The sequence below is a fragment of the Actinia tenebrosa genome, unplaced genomic scaffold (genome assembly GCF_029948245.1).
Source record: "Actinia tenebrosa isolate PJP-AT-01 unplaced genomic scaffold, QUT_ActTen_1.0 PGA_scaffold12__29_contigs__length_12842862, whole genome shotgun sequence".
NCBI lineage: Eukaryota > Metazoa > Cnidaria > Anthozoa > Actiniaria > Actiniidae > Actinia > Actinia tenebrosa.
Window position 1 is genome coordinate 1637022 of NW_028292572.1, and position 26379 is coordinate 1663400.

The 26379-nt window shown below is 36.5% G+C and overlaps 3 protein-coding genes across 6 annotated transcripts in view; 2 read left to right on the forward strand and 1 right to left on the reverse strand.

The window, feature by feature from the left end:
• Positions 1-397: 397 nt before the first annotated feature.
• LOC116291301 (E3 ubiquitin-protein transferase MAEA) lies at positions 398-5677 on the forward strand. 2 transcript variants are annotated; one of them, XM_031698467.2, is made up of 9 exons: positions 398-539; positions 908-1093; positions 1755-1958; positions 2323-2445; positions 2534-2610; positions 3329-3437; positions 3712-3845; positions 4364-4553; positions 5291-5677. In XM_031698467.2, exons 1-9 carry the CDS (start codon positions 423-425, stop codon positions 5390-5392), a joined length of 1242 nt encoding a protein of 413 aa, XP_031554327.1. In that variant the 5' UTR covers positions 398-422; the 3' UTR covers positions 5393-5677. The 2 variants fall into 2 exon arrangements, with proteins under 2 accessions (XP_031554327.1, XP_031554328.1); XM_031698468.2 differs by lacking the exon at positions 398-539 and adding an exon at positions 738-802.
• A 763-nt stretch (positions 5678-6440) lies between these two features.
• Positions 6441-14604, forward strand: LOC116291277 (D-2-hydroxyglutarate dehydrogenase, mitochondrial). Its single transcript, XM_089028515.1, has 16 exons — positions 6441-6650; positions 7176-7282; positions 7978-8055; positions 8654-8694; positions 9002-9082; positions 9401-9500; positions 9593-9686; positions 9906-9963; positions 10210-10298; positions 10434-10527; positions 10741-10871; positions 10971-11048; positions 11153-11221; positions 12187-12295; positions 13017-13100; positions 13556-14604. Exons 1-16 carry the CDS (start codon positions 6441-6443, stop codon positions 13714-13716), a joined length of 1584 nt encoding a protein of 527 aa, XP_088884641.1. The 3' UTR covers positions 13717-14604.
• Positions 14338-26379, reverse strand: part of LOC116291275 (gamma-aminobutyric acid receptor subunit beta-2) — a 28441-nt gene continuing 16399 nt past the window's right edge. For 2 of the 3 annotated variants that reach the window (XM_031698429.2, XM_089028516.1), the window contains 7 exons: positions 21087-21173; positions 20529-20724; positions 19502-19719; positions 18072-18154; positions 17256-17393; positions 16203-16579; positions 14338-15652 (listed from right to left, as the gene is read on the reverse strand). In XM_031698429.2, coding sequence (XP_031554289.2) covers positions 15413-15652; positions 16203-16579; positions 17256-17393; positions 18072-18154; positions 19502-19719; positions 20529-20724; positions 21087-21157 — 1323 coding nt within the window. In that variant the 5' untranslated portion in view covers positions 21158-21173 and the 3' untranslated portion in view covers positions 14338-15412. Of the gene's footprint in view, positions 15653-16202; positions 16580-17255; positions 17394-18071; positions 18155-19501; positions 19720-20528; positions 20725-21086; positions 21174-23479; positions 23572-26379 lie in introns of those variants that run through there. The other variant, XM_031698428.2, reaches the window with a different exon arrangement.

Consider the following 26379-nt stretch of genomic DNA (forward strand, 5'->3'; position numbering starts at 1 on the left):
AGCGGCTACCTCAACCAAAATACCTCCGGAAATGAAATTTGCACCCGGAAGTCGGATTCAAAAGTATCATAATAAATTATTTGGTAATTGTAAATAAAAAAATTAGAGCATCATTTCATATTCATGAGTCTCAGACATCACCAGAGGCTGTAGTGTAGTCGTGTTTTGGCTTTCGTGCATCAATATTTCAAGAGCCTGAGTGAATTTAAAAAAAAAATTATCATGTTTTGAATTTTGTTTATAATAGAATGTATCACAAAAGAATTCAATTTACTATTTTTCTCACTTAAGAAAAAGTTTAATTGCTGTATGAATAAAAAAAAATTTGCGCATAAATATGAAGTTAGCATCTTGGGTTCCCTGTGGTACGTGAAAGCACTTCGTCCCATTCCCTCGATAGAGTATAACGCCATTTTGTGTGAATGGTTGTTTTCGTCTTGGTAAAAACTTCTCGCGAAAAGGGAAGAAAAAAGGAGACTTTTCCGTCAAATTATTCCACTATGACTGACATTAAAGCTTTGGAATACTCCACACTTAAAGTAAGTCTCAAAACTTAGATATTTGTTGCTTGAAAAAGCCAAGAAATTAGGTAAAAAAATTTACGTAGATGACTCTCTTAGCTTCAAAATCCTTACTGTTTTTTGTTGTGGCTGTTGTTGGAAAAATTACCTAATTTTCTCTTTGGAGTTTCAAGTATACTATTTGACGCTAAGCTAACACAATGTAAAATTGCCAATATTTCGTAGTGAGGAAAGCAATGATATTAAATAGTACAACTTTTGTGCCCATGAAACAAGACGACGTAAGCATAACACACAACTGTTTTGTTGTTTGCATATAGAAAGAATACTACAGTCATAGTTTTAATATATTTTGGGAAAATTTAGTCCCTTCTTTATTTCCTCAGGTTCCTTATGAGATTTTAAACAAAAGGTTCCGCACAGCTCAAAAAGTCATAGATAGAGAGGTATCTTATGTCGTCAATGCCACCAATGAACTCACAAGTACTCTTGGTAAACACCCTGTGAAGGCTAATGAAATAGCTGGGATGCTAGATGGAGTTGTTCAAAAAATACAAGCATTGAAAAGAAAGGTAAACATATAGACTGGTTTCCAAAAGGTTTCTAATGTACAAAGTCGAAAAGGCATATGGATACGTAAAATTTCTCATTGATACCCTGAAACAACTTCATGGCTGATCAAAGACAGGGGACGGCTGACTCACAGATTGAACCCTAAAACAACCTCTTGGCTGATCTAAGTCAGGACACGGCTGACTCACAGATTGAACCCTGAAACAACCTCTTGGCTGATCTAAGTCAGGGCACGGCTGACTCACAGATTGAACCCTGAAACAACCTCTGAGCTGATCTAAGTCAGGGAATAGCTTATTACAGATAAAACCCTGAAACAACCTCTGGGCTGATCAAAATTAGGGCACAGCTAATTCACGGGTCAAATTGGAATTTAGCTTGGTAGGTCCTTGTGTAGGGAGGATCAAAAATCAGAGAAAGAATCAATGGCAAGACCTAACAAACTCTATTCATATGTGATGCACAGGTCAGGGAATCAAACCCCAGACCCCAGAGCTGACAGTTAAGTGTGTAACAGCTAGGCCACCTTTGATTTCCATGAAATTGCCCACTGGCTCTTATGATAAATATTAAATATGAGTTGACAGTTGTGTGCAAAAAAGTAAAAAGAAAAACAAATTTAAAAAACTGCTGTCTGTAATGTGTTCTGTGAATTTCTAGTCTGAAGAATGCCTGAACCAAGAAGAGGGCTCTGTCAAGCACTGCAAGACTCGTCTGGACCACATCAAAGAACATGCTGATGAAAGAAAGAGTTCTGTACTTGTATGGAAGAAGAAGAGACTGGACAGAATGCTTGTGGATCATTGTTTGAGGCAGGGCTTTTATGAAACAGCAAAGAAACTTGCTGCAGAAGCAGACATTGAGGTTAGTCAGAAATGAAAACAACCTTGGAAACATAATAAAACCAACTACCCAAAGATTCAATCTGTTTCCATATTTACATTGCCCAAATAAGTGCTAAAAGTCCCAAGCTTTCTCACTCCTCTTTTCTCAACCAGGATTGGTACCAGCTACGGAAGAGTTTTGATTGGTTTATTGGAGATAGCCAAATTCAGGATGTCCTGGAGAAGGAGGGGCTTGGAAAGCTATAGCTCCCCCTTTTTTGGGGTGCACCTTAGTCTGTACATTATCTAATGATTATGACATTAATTAGTTTATTAATAATTTCATTAGGATGTAGGTCTGTTGCTTGTAGATAACTTACAGGTATATGCTCTTCTGTCTTCAGGAACTAGTTGATATTGATCTTTTTACCACGTCAAGACAAGTAGAGGAAGCCTTGTTCAAAGGGGAGTCTGGTCCTTGTTTAAGTTGGTGCTATGAAAACAAGTCAAAACTAAGAAAACTTAAGGTGTGCATTTTATTATATATAACCAGTAGTCTAATGTAATTTATTTGGTTCAGTGCATGTTTAACTTAGATACTACCTTCTTTGTTAGAGCACCTTGGAGTTCAATGTCCGTATGCAAGAATTCATTGAGCTTGTTCGACGAGATGAAAGAATAGAAGCTATCAAGTAAGCTATAAAATATCCCCGGTTTTCTTAGAGAAAATCCCTCTCCAAAGATAGTATGTCAGCCTTTTGGGATTAAAACTCTTAACCCTTGCGTTATCAGGTGGTAATATCCTTTCTGTTCAACACAAGGAAAATGCAAGAAACAACTTTTACAGCCATTCTCAATTACACGCACCCTCTTGTGATTTTATCTGTCATGATGAAGAAGGTTTTGGTGGACGTCAATCATAAGGCGTTTCCATGACATTGTTGGAAAACACAAAGCTATAAGCGCTGAGCCTATAGAATGTCATGGAAACGCTTTGATTGACGTGATGATCACAACGAAGAAGGTTTTGGTGGACATCAATCATAAGGCGTTTCCATGATATTGTCGGAAAACACAAAGCTATAAGCGCTGAGCCTATAGAATGTCATGGAAACGCTTTGATTGACGTCAACCAAAATCTACTTCGTCATGACAAAGACAATCGCTAGAGGGCACGTGTAATTGAGAATGGCTGTAATTAGCTTTTCTCGTTTGGGTTATACTGCAGATCTGTACCTTTTTGGGGTATTGGCTGATGATAGCCCCCATCCCCTTCCCATGCCCCATTCCAAATTAATGCACATCGCAAACCACTATGCCACTTATTTATGGGTACAATGTACATCTAAACGGGGTTTACAGTAAACCAAGGTACAAGAATAACTGCTATGTTGAAATCTGACATATTAGGTACGCCAGGAAACACTTTGCAAATGCCGATCAAGTAATGACAAAAGAAATCCAAAGAGCGATGGCACTACTGGCATTCAAACCCCAAATGGCTTGTTCTCCGTATAAGGTACAGTATAACATTTAATAACACATCATAACACAGGCAACCTACATAAAACATACTTGATAACACATGCAACCCACACAACACTGATATCATAACACAGGCAACCCACACCTTATGTTCTAGTACTATAATACAGTTTCATGTCAACCTACCCTGGCAGGGTTTATGACATTAAACAAGTAGTTTGTACAGTACACTCTATAACCACATCAGTTATAAAATATATTTTTTCCTAAAAGTGATAATATTATAATATGGTGATTTTTATGGTTAGGAGTTATTTGATCCTTCTCGATGGAACAAACTGGTTGAACAGTTCAGAAAAGAAAATTTCCAGCTGCATCAGTTGAATGATCAGTCAGTCTTATCTTTGACTTTACAAGCAGGATTATCAGCACTAAAGACACCGTATCCTTATTTATTTACTGTTCTCTACTTAAATAATTGATACTGAATAGTCCTCTTTGTTATTTATTATTTTATAGTTAGGATATTATGAGAACTGTGCTATACTAGTGAACAGAGCACAGTGCTGACGCCATCTGAGCATGTGAAGTGCTGCTACTGTAGATCCTGTGGCCATCTTTTTTTCTCTCGAAAATAAATTCACTACCGAATATAAAATTAGTAACTATATAATAATACAAGTAAACAGCTTTTTTTGTGTTCCATTCAGTAATAAAACACTTAGAAAGTGCAATAAGCACTCAAGAAGTGTGAAAAGCACTTGCCTATGGCTTGTGCTTCTCCTTACACTTCTTTCATGCTTATGCCGCTTCCTGCATCCTTTATTACTGAAAAGAGCATGGAAAAACCTGTGAAGATATAACGTAATAACATAATAATTTATCATATCTCCACACAGCCATGCCATATTCTCTATATCTGTAGTATTGTAGTATTATTGTACCTTAACTGAATTTAAGACACTGTTATCAAGAAGGTCATAAAATAGCAGAATGTCCAGTTTGTAGCCACCCTTTGAATATTCTAGGAGATCCTCTGCCATTTGCCCACTGTGCTCAGTCAAGACTTGTTTGTCCCATCTCTGGACAAATAATGAATGAAAATAACCCACCCATGGTTCTTCCTAATGGATTTGTCTATGGAGAACGGGTAAGAAACAGAAAATTACAATTTATTTTTCCTTCCTTTGTTTGTTTCCCTTTCTTTCTTTCTTCCTTCGTACAATTTCTTTGATTCTTTTTTTTTCCTTCCACTTATTTTCTTTTCCTTACTTAATATTATTCCACTTATTATGTGATCATATTGTGGCCGTACTTTATTTGGAGTCATGCTCTGTTGTACGGACCATACCACTTATTGTTTATGTGGTTAAAGCCTGATAAATAAATAAATAAATAAATAAATCTTTAACAAAGTATGTAATGTGGTCTATACTGTTGAAACAGTGCTCGATGCGTAGGGATGCAGAGCAATAGATATATATATATATATAGTAAAGATTGGATTAAAGACGAGACATGTTCACTGTAACTCCGAGTTTCGTGCTTACGCACTCATCAGACAGACTTTGAAAGAAAGTCAGAAAGTCTGTCTGATGAGTGCGTAAGCACGAAACTCGGAGTTACAGTGAACATGTCTCGTCTTTAATCCAATCTTTACTATATATATATATATATATAAATAAATCTTTATCTATTGACTTCCCACTACTAGAAAAACACCCAAAAGGTTTGAACAAAAAATGATGTCAAGCGTGTGTGGGCTCCATGCCATTTGTTGACGTTGTTGGTATGCCCTCTTATTCTCCATGGTTCTCACCAATCGGAAAGTTTTTAAAAATTTACATTTGTGGTAAAAAACTAATTTTTTTCCTTTCTCAATCGTAGGCCCTTCACATCATGTCCCAGGAAAAGCAAGGCAAAGTGACATGTCCAAGGACAAAAGATGATTTCCATTTAGACCAAGCTATGAAAGTCTATGTTATGTAGCATTTGTTTCATAACTGTTTTTGTCCTTAATTTTTGTTAATATTTTGTTAATAGTTTGTTAATATTTTTGTTATGTTAGTTTAACCTTACATTCTCCGATCGGCAGTGTATTGCCTGATTTCCACCCCCTTCCCATGACTGTTGTCTCAATCAGTGTGTAACAATGAAAATAATGGTAATGTTATACTATTACAAAATATGTATATAGATTTATTCTACCTGTTATTAGTAAACATTGTTTAATAGTGCAGTATATGGTTGGTTAGGCTATTAAAGGTGCCTTAGAAAAAATATTGCTTGTTGAATTTCTTTATTAGATCGAGCACACAAAAACCTTTGTTGGGTTTTAAAAATGCTTTAGAAAAGATCATTGCTTGTTGAATTTCTTTATTAGAATGAGACCACTAAAATCTTTGTTGGGTTTTCAAAAGGTTTTTTTTTTGGGGAGATTGATTGCAGATTAACAGATTGGCACTGTAACATTAATTTCTAATTTGAAGAAGGAAAGCTAGAGTGAAGTCATTAAACCCGTGAAATAGATGTTAGACTGATACACTTTAGTAGACCCTAATTCCATTGTTTTCTTTTGTGTCTTTGACTTTTACACGTTGATTAGTATTTTTTATTTCACTGGTAAATGCCTTCACTCTATCATAATAGATTTACTTACTGGAGCTGAAATCACTACTATTCCATGCCATTTTTACCCCTCCCCCCTCCCCCCCTCCTTCAAAAACATTTTTGATTGTGGATATTTCAGAGGGGTGGTGAGGAGAAAGAAGAAGAAAAGGGAGGACCCCTCTTGCCAGTATCCCTAAATCCCTCAGGCCTGAAACTATGGCAACACTGATTACTTTACAAGTGAAACTTCCTATCCATTTCCGACCCCAAAATATTTTGAAGCGCTTGAATGCGATGCTGCGCGAGAAAAATCTATTGTGTGAGCCCGAACTTCGACCTGACAAGCCAGTCCCTGTACCAAATGTGTGGGTTACCTGTGGTGGTATTTGGAACGCCTAGCTAAAGTCTGTTATTTTGTGGAAGAAGGATGGCTCTTCGTAGCAGTGTGCATTTATCTCGTCTTCTGCACACTCTAGGCCGGAGAGAATTATGTTTAAAATACAAAAATATATTTTCAAGCTTAAATGTGAGGTTCAGTGTATGTTTTTATGGAAGTAAAAGGCTTTACAGCTCTGAAAATCAAGTAGAATTGACCAGTGTCCGATATCCAAATGTAAAGAGAGGCGAGTTTGCAAAGGTACGTTTAGCGTATCGATGAATGAACGTTATGCATTGAACCTTTCTTATTCAAATTGCATAACATTATTATTTAAGATAGTTGTGTTTATTTAATATTACTCCATTTTCCTAGAGTGCTTCTCACTGTTTAGACAGGTCTTTTGTGGTGTTGTAATCATGAGAGACATTTTTCTCGATGGACATCGCAAATTAGGCCACTCTCCAAATATTTTCCAGCAAGATACCAAGGCTCTCCAGAATAAAATTTTCAAAATTGCATTAAACCTCAAAAGAATCAGTAGATAAAGTGCTGTCGATTCAATCAGTGAACTGACTAGCATTTCTATCAAACGTTTCTCAAAAAGAAAGGTAGAAACAACGTGTATGGTACATTATTTTGTTCCTACCAATAAATGTACCTGGTAATCCATCTGTTTGTACTGTACATGAAGTGCCATGCGACCATAAGCGAGTCTGAATTTTAAGATATCGAATGGAGCCTATCACTTTGGGAAAAATGATGAAAAATGTTTTATTTCAACAGGTCACTGATGCCGATATTGCCACATTTGAAAGAATAATCCCAGGGGGTGTGGTGACAGAACCAGATGAATTAGAACCTTACAACACTGATTGGCTAAAAATAGTGAAGTATATACTTTATTTATTAATTTGACTTTGATACAATTATTGGAATGCATTCTGAAAAGAATGCATTAGCAGTACCAAGTTAGGGCAAATTAGGGTGCACCCTCCCCTTTCCCACCCCCATGGGAATAGTAGGAAATGTAGACCTAATGTTCAACTCACGTTACTTTGTTGCTCATAAAATTCTCATTGTCTGGAGACCTGGGATCTGAAAGAGAGGGTGGGGCAACAAATCAAGCTCAAATTCATTCTTGCTTAGGTTGAGAAAATTGAAATTTACAACCAGGGGAGTGGGGAGAGCAAAAATTCATGCACGTGATGTGTATGGTGGCTCCAATTGGACCATAAGCTTATGAATTATTCATGAGTGTTTTAAATGTTAGAAAATTCATGAATAATTCATGAGGAAACACAATAGAAATCAAGACCATGAAGGAGGTTTTATATCTCATATAGATTCGTCTTCATTTGCATAAACTTTAACTTGGATTTTCTCTATCAAACTAGGTTTATTTCGTAAAGAAATCAGTACACTATGAGAACATACATCATGAGTTTTCTAAGCCGTTTAATAAACTCGCAGATCGTGTTTTATCAGGTCTAAAACCACTCGGCTACACCTCGTGTTTTATACCCGATAAAATACTCCTGCTCATTTATTAAATCATTTATCACTTAAAATTGAAATTTTATTCTAGAGGGCAAAGTCAAGTTTTACTCAAACCCAAGACAACTTCACAAGTGTCTGCAATCTTAGGTTACTGTAACTCAAAAAGGTAAATTAGTTAGCTGTGAGATATTGGTTATTGCATTTGTATTGTTACACTGCAAGAGGTCAAATTGTTACTGCCTTAAGATGATCATCTTCAATGCCATTGTCAACATCATCATAATTACAGTAACTGATGCAAAATTAATGTATAATTGCCAATCGAAAAGTCATCGTCTTCACCATCATTGTAATTATCAGCATTATCTTGATGCAATATATTGCAAAATATATATATGTTATTTACCGGCCAGGAGGTCCGGATAGGGAAAAACTGTGCCTGAGGTCTTAAATATACATACGGACTGAGGCCATTAGGGTGAGGTCCATTTTCAAGACCGAGGGCACAGTTTTTTCCTATCCAGAACGACTATAGGACGGTAAATTGATTTTTATTGATTTTTTCCCCGTATTTTTTTACTTGTTTTTGTAATGGTTTTGTTTTGTTGTTAAGCGGCAAAGGATACCGGACCACAAGTGCAGGCAGATACTGACAAAATACTGCCCGCTCAAACAGGCAATCAGAACGCACGATTTCTTTCTTAGGATACCGGACTGGAAAAAATTAAAAAAGTTAAAACCTGATTTCAATATTTATGATCCAGGCTATCATTAGTTCCACAAGGTGGCAACACTGGACTTGTTGGTAAGTTAAAACATATCCTACCAGCCTATTTAGCATTATACTTTAATTTATTGAATTTTTGAAGGAGCTTTTCACTTTCCTACAGCCTTTTTTTTTTTTTCTTTGTGGCCTCCAACAATTAAAAAATAATTTGCCTATCCTTTATATTGGAAATTTAATAGAAGTGCTGCATCTGGAGTTTTCTGGGCTTCAGAAACATTGCCCTAAATGACTAGGCTACAATCTTATACAGTACAGTATGTCATTCTGTGGTATTGTTTGTTGTTTCTGATCTCAATAGTTAATGAATTTTAATTATTGCTTGCAGGTGGAAGTGTTCCAGTCTTTGATGAGATAATTCTGTCGTTATCCAACATGAATCAAGTCCTTGATCTGGATGAAATATCAGGTTGTTATATGTATTTATTCTTAGTTGGGTATCTGTTTGATTGTTTCGCCTACTATCATATCTTGCACTGCATAGCTCTAGCACGAAAGGTCCTCAAAAATTAACCTTTTTAGCAGTAATCCTATGGACAGACAAACAAACTTATGCTCGAAATTTTGAAACAGTTGATAAAATGTCTTGATTATCCAATAAAATAATATTAGTGCTGGCAATGAATTTTGACGAGCCACATCATTTTTTGAAACTTAGGATACAAATATCTGAGCAAAACAAACCAAATCACCCTACTTAGTTGAAACATTATATTTTTCTCTCTAGGTATTTTAACATGTGAAGCAGGGTGCATACTTGAGAATCTTGATAATTTTTTAGAAGATAAAGGTTTTATGATGCCACTGGATCTGGGAGCCAAGGGCAGGTACATACGAACTAACTTAAGTTGTTCGAAATCGTGTATCATAAGGAAAATGCATGACTTTGAATTTTATGATTTTGTATTCTATTCTAAAGCTGTCATATTGGAGGGAATATTGCCACCAATGCTGGAGGACTCAGACTCTTGCGATATGGATCTCTACATGGTAGTGTACTTGGCCTGGAGGTGGTAAATAATTTGTTTGCATTGGAAATAGTGTTTAAATGTTGCTTAGTTACAGATTATTGTGAAGCCTTCTGTGTCAGAGGTCTGTAGTTCTATAGCCATATGATTTTTCACACACTTCTTTCAATTTTAAATATTTTGTGAGATCTAAGAGAGTTTATATAAGAGATTAATATGGTGTTTATTTTTTACATATTTTGAACTCTAATATTTACTTTGTAGGTTTTGGCAGATGGAACAATTCTGGACTGCCTATCCAAAATGAGAAAGGACAATACAGGTCTGTGAAACTTTAGGAAGCATCCACACTTTCACCACTTTCCCTGCTACTCCCCCCTCCCCCCACAGCTTTGTTTGGATTCCTAGGGGGAGGGGGAGTGGCAGAGTTGAAAAAAATTAGGAGACATGATAACTTATATTCCAGAACTACGCCATTGAATGCAGAGCATTTTTTAACCAACCCACCCGACTCCTATCCCACTGTAAATGTACTTGAAGGTTGACTTTTTCTTGACTCTTTATACAGGTTATGATCTAAAGCAGTTATTCATAGGTTCTGAAGGAACCCTTGGTGTGATTACTAAAGCAGCAATACTTGTCCCCAGTAGACCTAAGGTGATTTAGTGGCATGTATCCTTTATCATGAGAATAAACAGTGCTCAACACTTACTTTTATAGTTATTTATAGATACTAGGCAATTTTATAGATAAAAAAATAATAAATTCTAATTATCAAATTTATTTCTTCAGGCTATCAATGTTGCTTTCCTTGCTTGCAACAACTTTGAAAATGTTTTACAAACATTCATGACTGCAAAGAAAAAACTTGGAGAAATCTTATCAGGTGTGTCATTACAATCAAATTATTATTGGTAGTGAATAATAAGATCATGAATAGGGTCAGTGATTGGATTAGAAATGGTCCATTAAAAAGTGTGTGCATGTGCATGGGGGGGTGGGGGGTAGAAGGAGTATCAGAAAATTTTAAACTTCAAGGGCCTAAATTTTCACCAACCCAGTTCTGCTTAATGATCTTATTATTTTATTTTTTCTTTAGCTTGTGAATTTTTGGATGACTACTCTATGACACTAGTTGAAAGGAACTTAGGAATGCACAATCCCATTAGTAAGAGCCCATTCTATGTCTTGGTAGAAACCTCAGGATCGAATGGGGAACATGATGAAGAGGTAGGGAGGCTTTGGCTGTCTGTCTGTCTGTCTAATGAACTTTTGGTCGGTCCCTGTTGGTCAGTCTTTGCTGATGTTTTCTATTTTTAATTGTTTTAGAAATTGAATAAATTCTTAGAGGTGGCAATGTCAAGTGGGAGTGTACAAAATGGAACAGTAGCAACTGATATTGCCAAGGTATAAGGCATTTCATATTCCCTTCCTTCCTTCCATCCATCCATCCATCCATCCATCCATCCATCCATCCATCAATCATTATTTTATCTTGTGTCTAACAACAGATAAATGAAATATGGAAAATCAGGGAATCTGTAGCTGAAAGTTTAAAGAAAGAAGGCTACAATTATAAGGTAAAATCTTAGATAATGCACCAAAGCTAAGGGGTCTATTGATCCCTTAATTATAATTTGAATAGACCAGTGGAGAATTGAATTACTATTATTAACTGGTTAGGGGTGTGCTGACATTTTGGGCACTTTATCATCACTACATGTAGTTGATTCCATACTAAACATCAGATTAGAACTATATGTTGAGTCTTGAAGATGCCACAAAAACAAAGTCTTATTATCTTTCTGTAATTAATTATTCCAATAGAACATAAATAAGAGAGGGGAACTTCTTAATAACCCACGTGTGGCCTTTGCTAGGCAAACTAAGACTGGACTGCTTTACTGGATTGATCTTTATTCGTATATCTCGTCAATCTTGACTATCTCGCTCTGACTTATCCTTAAAACTACAAGTAGATCAACAAAGGAATGTAACTAAATGATATCGGAATTATACGCGATGGAACGAATTATTAAGACTAAGATTCAATACATAAACACTTTACAAACATATTTTAAATGATCGGTACCTTGTCCAGATGTTAACTCTTAACTTGAAGTCCTATAACTTGACCTCTTACGACGAAATCATTAAGCACGGGCAACTGCCACGCGTCCCAAAACTAAACTAATGAAATCTGATACTCACTTAAGAAAACAGTGACTGTGTTGCGTAACATCAGTCATACCACGCACCTTGTAAATTCCCATTTGGGCTATTTTTAGTAACTGGATGCAGTTTAAATTTTGCCTTACCCTACTCCTGTGCGTCATCAATGTGCTCTTTCCGTTTTGTTTTTAGTGATCAAAAGTATAAATGGAAAGAGGGTGCACGCATAAATTGATGACACACGTGAGTGGGGTAAGGCAAAATTTATACTGCATACGGTTTCTAAAAATAGCCCGAACGGGAATTTACATGGCACACGCGTTATTAAGAAGTTTCCCTCTCTTATTTATGCTTTCTTGATTTTCCCATGTAGTACGATCTATCTATTCCAATAACCAAGCTATATGACCTTGTACCTCACATGAGAGAAAGACTTGGATCTGAAGCAACAAATGTCCTTGGCTATGGTCACCTTGGTGATGGTAAGGAGGCTGTCGATATTTTGATATGGATCTTGATCACACAGTGCCATATTTATTTGAGAATGCCGGTAAAAACCTTTGTTGAAAACAGCATAACCTCATTCTGAAGTGCTTGAATGTGAGGCTATGTTGGGAAAATCTATTGTTTCAGTCATCATGGGTGTGAAGTGAGAATTAATTCCATTACCGTGCCAAGCAGGCAGAACTCTATTGGCCATACTCAAGCAAAGAGATTTTTTCTTTAATGGTTGACGAATTTAAATGAGAAAAGATAACTGACATCACCATTGACATCACCATTACGACTGTTTTCATGCTGTTTGAGACAACAGACATGACAGGTACATTAGGCAGTAGGCTGCTGTCAATCAGAATACGTAAAGGGTACCGAACAATTATTTGATTGACGCTTAGTCTATTGCTGGATTTCCTGTGTGCAGCCATGAAAACAGTGGTAATAATCCTTTACTTTACCATTCACTGCTACGCCCTGATCAAGGCGACAGTCACAACAGGAAAATAGGGCAATACACTGCCACCAATTAGAGAATACAAAGGTTCGGACCAATTTTTTTATCAATGGAGGCGTATTGCCCAATTTCCCTGTCGCGACTGTTGTCTCGATCAGCGTGTAGCAATGAAAAGATTGGATATTTTTCTGTTACCACATGTATGCGAGAATTTGAATTCATTTAATTTATTTTTTGCTCGCCACACAAAGGGAACCTTCACTTCAACGTCACAAGCCTGGAGTATGATGAAGAACTTGTGAAGGCTGTTGAACCTTACATTTATAACTGGACAGGTCAGTGCAATATGGAATAATGAGTCCTACTGGTAAAAGTGTAAAATATGTACCTTTATTTTTTTTTTTAATCTAAAAAATCTATAAAGCTTTCGCTAGGCTAGGCTCCGAACTAGGTGGAAGCCCAAACATCGAATTAGAATTTAGATCAAGTTGATTTTTTTTAGGAGGGAGGAAAACCAGAGAACCCGGAGAAAAACCCTTGAAGCATAGGAGAGAACCAACAAACAACTCTACTCACATATGACATTGAGATCGGCAGGACAGGATTTTGTTTGTCTTAGAACGTTTTACCATCATATGAACAGTTTAAAACTCTTTAACAACTAAAGCCTTGCAATCAAGTCTGAATTGCAGGATACTGAATGTGGACTATTCACATATCCCCTCCCTCTGTTTACTTCCTCTGCTTTGTGATCATTATATTTTAGGGCTTTTTTTAATATAACCTTCAGCTCAATACCGTGGCAGCATCAGTTCTGAACATGGCCTTGGCTTCAAGAAGGCTAAATTCATTCATCTGTCCAAGTCAGAGGAGGCTGTCAAAATCATGAAAAACATCAAAACCTTGATGGATCCCAATGGTATTCTCAATCCATACAAAACCCTTCCTTGATATCATTATTAATATATATTCGGAAATATGTATATACAGCCAAATATTTAGAAAAAAAATGCTTGGACAAGATAGAAAAATGGTAGCAGGCAAAAGTGACAGGCAGTGATTGAAAAGGCAACTGAAAAGCTACTGGTATTTGTGGTGTGTGCTCAAGTGCAAGGCAAAAGTAAGTGAATGTAGTACAGAACTGGTGAATTCTTCTGAGCTCTATCATATTGATATTAATACATTTGTATATATAATATTAGTCAAGAATATTGTATCTTTAGAATATGTCCTTATGCAGAGACCACTGAGAAAGAGCAGCTTTATCTTTCCTATTTTTGCTAAATTATATCCACTAAATTTCAACCCCACTTTTAGCCGTTTGTATCATACTAGTCTGCTATGTTTTCCAATATTAGCCCCCCCCCCCCCCCCCAGTTTAAAGGTTCTCTGGAGTCCTTGTTATTATAACCTTTATACAAAGTGCAGGGAGGGGTTGGACAGGATTGTGAGTTATCAAGACCAGCAATGAAGCATAATGGAGGATTCATTGCTGAGGCAAACCAGGAGAAGCAATTTGACCACATGGGGTACAAGCCAACCTCCAAATTATATCAATACTCTTTAACAAACTTTGGGCTGATCAGAATCAGAATCAGATTTAATTAGAATTTAGCAGCTCAAGTTTAGTGTCAATAAGAGGTGCCCATGCCCATGCTTACTAAAACATGGAAGTTTTTAATCAACATCCTTAAGTTAAAACATTGTTTTGAAATAGAAATGGCATGAATACTTTTTATACTTTAAAATCTATTTTAGTTTACTTTGCTACATGCTGAGCTAAAACATATCCATAAGTTGTATTATAAAATACGTCAAAATATTCATGAATCTTATCCATGGAATGTCTCTATTCATTCATCTTTATTTATCTTGGTCATTTATCTATGAACTAGTTGTAGACAACATCACTGGTTTCTTTCTGAAATGAATAAATGAATTTAAAAGAAAAAATATACAAGGATAAAGAAATTTGCACAACATTTTAGGCTCAGTCTCCAGCCGTGGACTGGAAATTGAATTGAAATTTATTATTGAGACTGTAGTACTACCATGGTATAATGCCCATGTGATGAATTGAGAATTGGGAACTTAAGGTCCTGCTTTGATTACTGTTATGCACAAGACATCCATTTATTTCTGGTGATATGATTGACAGCTGCAAAAGGCACCCGTTTTATCCTGTTGATTGACAGCTGTTATGCACAAGACACCCATTTGTTTCTGATGATATAATTGACATTGCTGCAAAAGGCACCCATTTGATCCTGTTGATTGACAGCTGTTATGCACAAGACACCCATTTGTTTCTGGTGATATGATTGACAGCTGCAAAAGGCACCCATTTGATCCTGTTGATTGACAGCTTTTATGCACAAGACACCCATTTGATCTGTTGATTGACATCTGATGCATACAACACACCCATGTAATCCTGATGATTGACTTTGATCCTGTTAATTAACAGCTGATATGTACATTTAATCCTTATGATTGACAGCTGATACATACAAGACTGTACATAGTCTCCCTTAAGAATAACACAGATAAACAAATGCAGAGTTATCATAAAGACAAGAAGTAAAAAGCGCAGGAAACCTAGATTTGTACTTTTACAGTCTTATCATTTACGTTGTGTGTGTTTTTCTTACTCTCTTTGCGACATATAATATGAAGTGTAGCAGATGATGAAAATGACATAAAGGAATGGAAAGATAAATCTGGAAATTTTGTCGATCCAGTGAACTTTATGCAATATTTTGGTTTTTCTAGCGGTTATCCTTGGCGACTCTCTCTGAACAGTGTAGTTGCCTTTTTTGTTTCGGATTCGACAAACTCCTTCATCCATAACCCTGACGACGATGTCCACATTAGACGTTCCTTCATTCTGTGCAAACGATAATAAAAATGAGAGTCGATCGTAAGAGAGTGTTGGAAAGGCCATGATAAAAAATAGGAGATCTAAAAATCGATATGGGTTACGAAAGGGTGCGTATATCAACGATATGGGTTACGAAAGGGTGCGTATATCAACGATATGGGTTATGAAAGGGTGCGCATATCGACGATATGGGTTACGAAAGGGTGCGCCTATCGATGATATGGGTTACGAAAGGGTGCGCATATCGATGATATGGGTTACGAAAGGGTGCGCATATCGATGATATGGGTTACGAAAGGGTGCGCATATCGACGATATGGGTTACGAAAGGGTGCGCCTATCGATGATATGGGTTACGAAAGGGTGCGAATATCGATGATATGGGTTACGAAAGGGTGCACATATCGATGTCGAGTCCCCAAAGAAATTGTTCTGGGGGACAAAACGATTTCTTTTTTTTTTTTTTTTTTTTTTGCATAAGAAAAGATGGCCTATTGTTTTGTCCCCCCAAAGGAATTCCTCTAGGAAATCAATGCAAAGGGTCTATAGTACTCACATCCACACTCAAGTTCATTTCCTTTGATTTCTTTCTCTTCCAAAAATTCTCAGCATCGAATTCAGGTTCAGAATTGAGCACTAATATATACTCCAACAAAGCGGCAAAAATAAAACCAAACGACGTCAAGAGGAAATGGTCCACCGCCTTCATGTAACTGACTTTAGGCATGTTGCTATTGACATTTCCTTGTAATAGGATGGACGTCAGGATGGTGGTGATACTGAGTCCCACACGTGCTGGGACTGCTTCCGGGTTCACAAAGAAACAGCACCACGACAAAACAACTAAAACTACTGCGGGGACGTAAATGGAAGATACGAAGCTTTCTGTGCGCCTTCTGAATGAGAACACTGCTATCAGCCTCGCGAATGAGCCTAAAAACGAAGAAGATCGTTATTTAAGGTAAAAAACATGTACTAAGTTTATATAATAATAATAAATTATTATTATTATTATTTTTATTTTATTTATTAATTTGTTGCAAATATATTTAGATATTGTATATATAGATTTTGGTCACATTCTTTGGCTAGGATCCTACGATAATGCATTATTAAAGCTACTGATTGTTAATAAATTATTATCATTATTTTTTATTAAAAATTATTATTATTATCATCATCATCATTATTATTATTAAGTGTGAAAATGAAATTGTCGTGGCGCAAGGAGATTCGTTGGCAACAAAATAAAATATAAAATTCTAATGCGAACGAAAGAATTTTCAAAGTGTTGAGTGTACCGAGGTCTGTCATGAGAGTTTTAGAATTTCAAAACATATCTGGCAACTGTCGTAAACATTGCGGTAATATCTTAAACTGTTGGTAGACTTGCACATCTTTTATCAGTTACAGTCTCACCACTCCTGAGCATCCTCGAGCTGCAGTTTGCATCAAAAACTTTCCCATGATCCGAAGTGACCTCAGCTGGCTAGTTTTTGCTTACGAACTTTATTTCACAACCATCGCTCCCACTGAGAGGCTACCACTATTCACTAGTTACAACACTCAAAGTACACGTTGATTTTTACTGATGGAGGTTCTTTCTTACCTTTGCTATTTGTTTGCTGTAATGTAATCGTTTTGACATCAATCAAATCAAACTGCGCCATTTCACTGGACACTATCTCGATTCCTTGGGAGTTTCCTCCTTTCCAAGTGTAGTTCAAGTCATTCGTTGTGTAAGCATCTGAAAAACGTAGAGCACGGATCGAAACAGGACAAGAAACATGCATGACCTTTAAATATTTGGTCGCATATTTTTATATCCTAAATTCCTCTCACTAGGAAACCTGGGCTAATTACATCCCTTTTTCCAGCATTATCTAATAGACGTATTTCCCTTGGGAGTAATGTTTTCTCTGATTACTGACTACGTGTCATTCCCTTGAGAATAAGATTCTTTGCTTGAGTTGTGTCCATATTCATGTGTCTTCTCATGAGAAACCGTTAAAGAATGAAATAATACTCTAGGGAATGACACGTGGTCTTGAGAATAAGATTATTTTATTGAGGTGTATTATTTATGTGTCTTCTCATGTGAAAACGTTAAACAAGAAAATAATACTCTAGGGAATGACGATAAACGTAGCAATCTCGTACCCAGAGCCTGCGTTTCTTCTGGCCTGCGGCGAAGAACGAGGGCTCTGGCATAATCTATTTATCGGCGCATGCGCAGTTTTCCAGAATCGAAATATGGTCAATGAATATCATGCTTTCAAACAAAGCTCTGTGTTTACTTCCGATCAAAATGAAAATTAGAAATCGGGAACATATTTTTTTATTTTTGGAAAGTCTTTTAAGTTATTCGCTGGCACACAGGGTACCCAGTGATAATTAAATATATGATGAAGTTTTCTTTCCTTACAGCTTTCAATCAGAAGTGGACAGTGCTGTGTATCCATGGGGTAGAGATGTAGGTCCATGTCACACTGTGCAGTTAAGGTAATCCTGTAAATATGAATGAATATTTTCGTCTCTATAAAGTCTGTAAACGATCTTTCATCTCGCGCGCAGGGGGAAGGAAGTATGTCTGTTTTTTCGAAGCATCGTGCGTTCTATCCCCCATTAATGGAATAAAGTTGGTGATCGCGCAAGAAGGATCCGAGGTATATCACCGGCTGTCTCTTCTACTTAAACGTTTCTAGGCGTTTCCTTGCTTGCTTTTTATAAAGTTTTTTGTCTAAATTTTTTGCTAACAAACTGATGTAGTGAAAGGCATACACTCAGCGAGCAGTTTCCTACGCGGTAAGCAAAACGTCCATAAACTCTTTGTCCTTAGCTACAGGATTGTCGTTATGACAACGCTACCTTGTTATCCAAGGGGCAGTACTCTAGGCCAATCAGAAAGCCTTATATATGAAACTCATTTAAAAAATAGTTGTATATACATATCTTCATATATATATATTTATCTGATTATTTTATTGTTGATGACTTGGATGCAATTCATGTGTTAAAATTAAATTATATAAGCCTTTTCATAGTTGAAGAATCGATTCCACTGCGCGTGCGATTTTATCCCGAATTTCTCACCTTCCTTTGTTTAATTAAGAACATAAGAAGGTTTAGACAAAAGAAGGTGAGAAATTCGGGATAAAATCGCATGCGCAGTGGAATCGATTCTTAAACTATGAAAAGGCTTATTATATTATATTATAATATTATTATTATTATTATAATATTATTATAATTTATCCCATCAGGCCATACCGTGACTTTCGAGTTCTCACGAGTCACGTGAACATATATGAACCAATAAGAATCATTGTTACTACTTACCTGGCGCTAAAGTAGACCTTCCCAGGCCATATCATGACTTGTGCCACCACGAGTTACGTGAATATACAGTCAATTCAAAAAATGTTGTCGTCGACCAACTCAAGCCTACGCAACTGGACCGAAAGGAACTCTGGGTAGTAATCATTGAAGCCGAGTTGACTCCATAATTTTATCTGACTAGTTATGCCTGGTTTACAGCACGAACCTTCATAGGCGAGCGGGAAGTGTTGAAGGAGACGTTTTTAAAATGCCTTCATATTTTCGAAATTGTGAACTGAATCATAAGTACTTTGTTTTTGTTTCCTTAAACCCAAAGACATGCATTTGATGGATTGTTTCTGGCCATTATTATCTTATTACTAGCGGGAACAATTTATTCAGAACGAATATTTAAACCGCTTCAGTGATTTTTACCCATATTCCTTTCGGTCCAGTCGCGTAGGCTTGAACCGGTCGACGACAACGTTTTTTGAATTGACTGTATATGAACCAATAAGAATCATTGTTACTCCTTACCTGCCGCTAAAGTAGATCTTCCCATCAGGCCATATCATGACTCTCATGTTCTCACGGGTCACGTGATGATAAGAGGATTTTTTCACGTTCCAGAAGTACGTGTCTGGCGTCCAAAACATCTTCGTCGGGTCGGCGGCCATGGTGAATGGCTCAGTGAAATTGTTCTTAAATCTTGGGTCGTACCACCATTGTCTCAAGAATATGTCAAAAGTATATTCCTGCGAAGAAAAGTATCAGCCGCCTTAGAAGAGCAGCCGTACCACAGGTAACCCAGCAGCACCCAATCTGTCCCCTGCTGTTCCGTGTTGACATTGAAATAAGCCGTTTACATGAAGACGTACGTCATTACTACCGCTACTGATACCCTTTGCGAATTTTCTTTCTTATTCCAATTTGTATTCCTTTCTTATGAGAATAGTAAGACAATTGCAGCTAATTAACTGAACAAAAGAAAGTGTGCAAGGGATTCTGGTAGTGGTAGTAAATGACGCCATAATGCAAGTGTCCTATTATGTATAAATTTGTACAAGACGATTGTTATGGAGACGAGGGCATGATGCATTCTGGTCTCACTTGGGTAAAGCCTCTTCTCATCATGCCTAATGTTGCATTATTTGTACCCAAGCTATACCACAATGCACTTTATTTGTGACATCAAGCCAACATGCATGGCGGCTATGACGTCAAGAAATACGACAACCAACATGGCAGCTATGATGTCATATGTAAACCGGTACAAAACAATGGCGGCCATGACGACATATTTAAACCGGTACAAAACAATGGCAGCCATGACGTCATATGTAAACCGGTACAAAACAATGGCGGCCATGACGTCATATTTAAACCGATACAAAACAATGGCGTCTATGACGTCATATTTAAACCGGTACAAAACAATAGCGTCTATGACGTCATATGTAAACCGGTACAAAACAATGGCGTCTATGACGTCATATAAAAACCGGTACAAAACAATAGCGTCTATGACATCATGAAAACTAGCGACCAGTAATTTTCCTCTTACCATGTTAGCTTCTTTAATTTCTCCGAAAGAAATGACTTTAAACTCTATGAACACTAAGACCGGTTTACCGCCAGCATTTGGGCGAACTTTGCGATCGTAGTTCTTTAAGACATCGTTGATAAATGCTGATAAATTGTGTGCGTTCTCTTTGCTTTTTATTAGGGCTAACGTAGCTGGGTCCTCGCCTTCATGGTTACTGAAAAAGATACATTCAATTATTGATGTAAGTGAACAATAACTAGTTGGTTATCTTCTAGCTTTCCACCCTTTCGTTTTTTCCTCTCTTTCCTTCTCCGCTCCCCCCCCCCCCCCCTTTCTTTCCTCGTTCCTCCTCTTCCTCCCCTTTCCCTTTCATTTCTGCTCTCTTTCTCCCCTTTTTGCTCCCCTCATTCTCTCCTTTCTGCTCTCCCTTCTGCTCCTTTCTTTCCTCACTACATTGTCCCCTTTCTTCTACCTTTTTTCTGCTCCACTTTCCTTTTCTATTCCATTCCCCCTCCGAGCCTTATAAGATCTTCTTTTTGCCATCCCCCATGTTATACATATACCACGTTTCCTTACCTGCTTCGGCATTCTGCATTTGTATACCAAAGACAGAAAATGCAGAGTGTCAGAACGACACCTACGTGCATAGCGAGTGTTGTCGCCCTGTGTGAGTAAGAAAAATCAAACATGGAAATTCTGCATTTGGGCAAATAGAGCTTTTTGCACCATCACGTGACCATGTGAGATGGCAAAAACAATACAATCATAACCACAGGCAACCCAAGTTGTTTTATGGGTATGGGCACGTGACTGTGCAAAACCTCTAGACACTGCTATATATTTAAAGCATTTGGCCTGTGAATGAATGTCATAACATTTCCTCTACTTTGCAGACTCTGTGCATGAATTCGCTTTGTTGGCGCATCCTCAAAGAAAGATGCGGTAAGTAAGTATTAATGGAATTTTTTACGGTTACTAAAAATAGATATCGCAAAGCCTTTTGGGATCGAAATTCGGACAAACATTGCAAATAAAGGCTTCGATTACGAGGAAAAGAAGAATATCAGTCGAAAAAACCATGCGTAGTTCTTCCATGAATTGGGAACCACGAGACTATAAAAGATTGCTGCAGCATGTTCGCATATCACGTGGTGATGCAAAACCTCTATTCCCAAACGGTTGTCTTGTAAAACAGAATACTGCAGATAATGAATTGAAGCTCGAGTCGTCGAGGTTAATCATAACGAGAGTATTTCAGATGCCAAAACCAGCCTAGAAAAACGAACTTTCTCCTATAGTTATTTTGTACAAGTATGCAATACTTTTTTTTTACTTTTTCGGACCTTTTTCCTTAAATTTAAACAATATAGTGCGCTGCTGTGCAAATAACCTTCTTTCAAACCTTCTTGGCCATAATATACTCAATTGCAAAATCATTGTCGGTTTCAAGAACGTAGAAAACAATAGACCGAAATGGTATATGGGAAGTCTAGTGATATGACTCTTGAAAGAAAAATGTATACACCTACTTGCAAGAACGTTGTCATACGATATCAGTATTAACATTGATAATTTAGTGAGAAAGGAATGCATTAAAAGACAAAAGAAAAAGTTCAGCTTCAGTGATCTTCTCTTGTTTTTTAATATAATTCCTATCCCACTAAATCACTAATGTTCTATTTTCGTATGACAACGTTCTTGCAAGTAGCTGTACCATGTATCCGTGAAACTATAAAAACATAATTTTACAAATTAGTGCAAAGATTTGTAGGTCTACGGTCTTAACCAACTAATTTGTACAAATGTGTTGAATCTATTACAAGTTTTTCACTGATATTACATAATATGCACTGTAGAGTACAATCACTATAAGTGTGCAACATAAATACCACTAAATACTGCTAAATTATGCTAATCCTATTGTTTTCTATTGTTTAATTAGCACTATTTACTACTAAATAGTGCAAAGTGTTGCACACTTTTAGTGTTTGTACTCTACTGTGCGAACCTTACAAAATACATAGGAGAAGTCTTAGAAATCCTTTGTTTTTTCTCTCGATCTACTGTTTATAAATCAATTAAAACCAATGAAATATAAGCAAATAGCTGGGTAGAGTGAAGTCATGAAACCTGAAGTGTGCAACACTTTGCACTATTTAGTAGTAAATAGTGCTAATTAAACAATAGAAAACAATAGGATTAGCATAATTTAGCAGTATTTAGTGGTATTTATGTTACACACTTATAGTGTTTGTACTCTATTGTTTGCACTGTATTAAATTCGTCTTACTAAACGAAACAAGAACTATTCCGATCCTTTCACACATCTTCGTCTAAATTTTTCATCTTGGTTATTTTGTCATTGACGTAAAGAACTAATAAGAATCTTACTGAAAATATTCAGCCATTGTCGGCACTTCACGAAGTACTCCGCCCACATCAACTGTTTTTATTTCTCGAGGTGTGAGTTTGGTTAACCACTCAATTAAAATATCTTCTAGATAAATGGATTAATAAGTTTAGCACTAATGAGCGTAGGAATCAGGTCCTTCGTCATGAAAGTACATCAAAATCAGGAATTTGATGTATCCGTTTTCTATTTCATGCCAAAATAATATACATAAACTATTTCAAATTATATTTTAAGTATAGGAGTTTATCATGGTCTAAATTTTCTAATTGCTCTTCGTGTGATTATTGAGTTCGAATTGTTAATTTCAGAGCGGATTTTTTGCTTTTCAGTTAATACAACAGATAAAAAACGAAGACGAAGAAAAGATTCACAGATTCAGAGCTCTTGACTCATGACACTCGAAGAGAAAAATTGACAGCTACATAATGCAACTCTTGCAGGTTCATTCAACTTGTTAGTGATAAACATAAACAACGCTATTATCTTTGATAAAAAAAATTCTATGACAATCGTTTCGTTTAGGAAAGCAAAACAAAAGATTAATATACTGATGTACCTCATCTTGAACGCATTAGAAGAGTGTAATCAGTTCACTGAAGTCTTGCAAACACTGTAACATCGATACTTGGTAGACGAAGAGAACTACCAGTTTACTGTCTTTATTATAATTTTAATGTCCTGATTTAGCTAGATTTACCACACTGTGCTGAACTAACCTCAAACTGTGGCTAGGACTGTAGGATGGTCAAGTAGAGCATAGTTTATCGTCATAAAATATTGCTTATTTTTCTAAAAGTAAATCTTAAATTTATATATGTTTTTGAGCGAAATCTCTCAGGTTTTAAAATATTTTTTGCACAAAAAACTTCTCGTTTTCCTAATGTAACTTTACTGAAGATGTTTATCGTTATTATTTAGTTATCTAATGATTGTGAAAGTCTGAAAATTTACAGAAGTTAAGCGGTTTTTTCCCTGTTGGAGATCATGCTTGACGCGGTAAATCGCAGCGTGTGAAGACGGGCCGGGACCTTCTGTATGGCTAGGCATTCTTACAACCACCTGTGAATTGATTTATTTTGAGTTTTTTCAAAGATTTGATAGTAATCGTGTACTGTGTTCGCCGTTCACCAATGCGACCCCGGCTCTATTTCAAAGCAAATTTTTTTCTTGCTTTTCTCATGTTCATCGACGGTCGTCTCCCGTCTCCCTCCCTCCCGCGAAAATCAACTTCTAAATTCTAGAAGGAGGCAGTGGTAGAATAGGAATGGAACCACAGCCGGCTATATTCCCATTTATTTCTACATTTTTAAATTATATATAGACCCCTTGCATGTGACGTCAAAGCAGATCAATTTGGAGTACAAAACAAAAGAATGAGAATTGGAAACCCAATGTTATGTCCTCCAAATGGAGCTGTTTTCCGACGTGCTGTGCAAGGGGTCTATTAGATGATTAAATTTGTTAAAGTTTCTTAGGAGTCATATTTTGATTTCTCACGTGACACCTACTTAGTCACGTGATCATCACGCACTAGTATATTCAAACGTGACAATGTTGAAGTACGTGAAATATCATCTTGGTTACTTAAAAGCATACAGCAGCAGCTCAGTAGTGGGATACTGCGGTAGTTGCTGTTGTTGTTGGTGAAAGTTAGTGAAGTTAATGATGGTCAAGTCTCTTTGATGTTGCTTAGTATTATTGTTGTTGCTGATGGTGGTGGTGATGATGGTCAGGTGGCCGTGATAATGTTCATCATGGTGTTAAACTACTGATCGTGCATGGTTAGGCTGTATTGGCAATAATGATGGTCGTGGCGGTGGTGTTATGCTGCATGTCGTCATCACAGCTGTTATTAATGCTTATTTATTTCTACTCCTGTTATTGCCTTTAACTTCCTTCTATCATTACATACCGTAAATCCTCTATTTAGCCCCCCGGGGGGTTTATCTATTTCCAGTACGTTTGAGGGAGGGCTTATTGGAGAGGGGGGGCTTAATTGAGAGGGGGGGCTTATTGATTTAGTCGAAACGCAGTAAGTTGTACCATAGTTAATAGTTAATATCAACTATGGTTGTACGCTGTCAGGATGTAATATGATTGTAACTCAGGATTGAACGGAAGCATTACTATTGACCGCGTCTCACATAATCTGTAGTGATGTACATGGCATTTTTATTATTTGATTCACCTGTGTTAGTCTATCAAGTATAATTTACGATTATTGTGAATAGCAAAACTAAAACACGATATCATTAACAAAGCAACTTAAAAAGAAATGTTCTGAACAATTATTAATTGTTCCATTGGTACATTAAATGAGGGGGGGGGGGATTATTAGAGAGGGGGGGGCTTATTAGAGAGGGGGGGCTAAATAGAGGATTTTTTTTAAACACAAGCACTTATATATAGCCCTCGTGAGTTTATAAGTATGAAGTTTTTCATCCAAAAATTAAATTTACAGACGTTTCGTAAAAACACGGACACCGTATCAAATTCAGTGGTTAATGCACCGGAACTATTAAAATAATTTATCAAATTGAGTTTGTCTTGGAAAAATTAGAGACCTCTCTTTTTTCTCAGGGAAATTGAGACCTTTCTTCCTATTTTAATTTTTGTTTTTTGTTGTTTTTTATCTTTTGTGAGGTAGTTTTAAGGGGTCCACAGGAATACGTGAATTACCATATCCTTCCATTTAAAAAAATGTTTCAAATTTCAAATTTTCTTTAAAAAAAGACAATATTACAATGCTAAATGTTAGTCTTAAAATCATTTGAATTAATTGAGGTAGAAAGTCCAGGTTTCTTTCGTCTAACATTTCTTTATTCTGTTTGGTTTTCGATCAAATTCAGCTACATCTTTCGAAGGCGAGTCAGCTATCTTATTGTACTTAAAAAATCACTTCAATACGAGATATATACGAACTTCATCATCATTTACCAGCTCTAAATACTCCAGAATAATACTAGAAAAAAGAGCTAGTTTCTTATCAGAATTACCCTTCAATATCAAATACAAATTTAATGCTTTTAATGTCCAACAATGCACTATTCAAACCGCCATTACAATCACATATGTTCGTATAAACCGAAAATAAACTTGTACGGTTTTTCTCTACCCGGTAATATATTTAAACCAGTATGAACATTTCAGCCGTGAATTCTAGTTTTCTGTTTTAGCCAAGTATCATAACATAGGTGTTTGTTACTTGAGGTATTTTTGGCTGTCGTTTTAGGCTAATGTTTTTTCTATAGATCGATGATGCTTCTGACATTAATAAATAATTACTTGTTAGTTTATCATTGATACAAACAGGTTTAGGATTTTTCTTTCAGTATCATAAAAGAAATCCTTCTTGGGGCTTAATTTTGTAACACTCTTTCAACACGTTTTCTTTAATTCCATCTCTACTCGCTAACACAAAACTTTCCCCTGAAATTCAAACGCTTTCATAAGCTC

Coding starts and splice junctions, on each gene's coding strand:
- LOC116291301 (XM_031698467.2), top strand. CDS start 423: ATGGTTGTTTTCGTCTTGGTAAAAACTTCTCGCGAAAAGGGAAGAAAA. Junction 2,611..3,328: donor GAAAGAATAGAAGCTATCAA/GTAAGCTATAAA, acceptor CTGACATATTAG/GTACGCCAGGAAACACTTTG. Junction 3,438..3,711: donor TGGCTTGTTCTCCGTATAAG/GTACAGTATAAC, acceptor TTTTATGGTTAG/GAGTTATTTGATCCTTCTCG.
- LOC116291277 (XM_089028515.1), top strand. CDS start 6,441: ATGGCTCTTCGTAGCAGTGTGCATTTATCTCGTCTTCTGCACACTCTA. Junction 6,651..7,175: donor AGAGAGGCGAGTTTGCAAAG/GTACGTTTAGCG, acceptor TTATTTCAACAG/GTCACTGATGCCGATATTGC. Junction 7,283..7,977: donor GATTGGCTAAAAATAGTGAA/GTATATACTTTA, acceptor ATTTTATTCTAG/AGGGCAAAGTCAAGTTTTAC.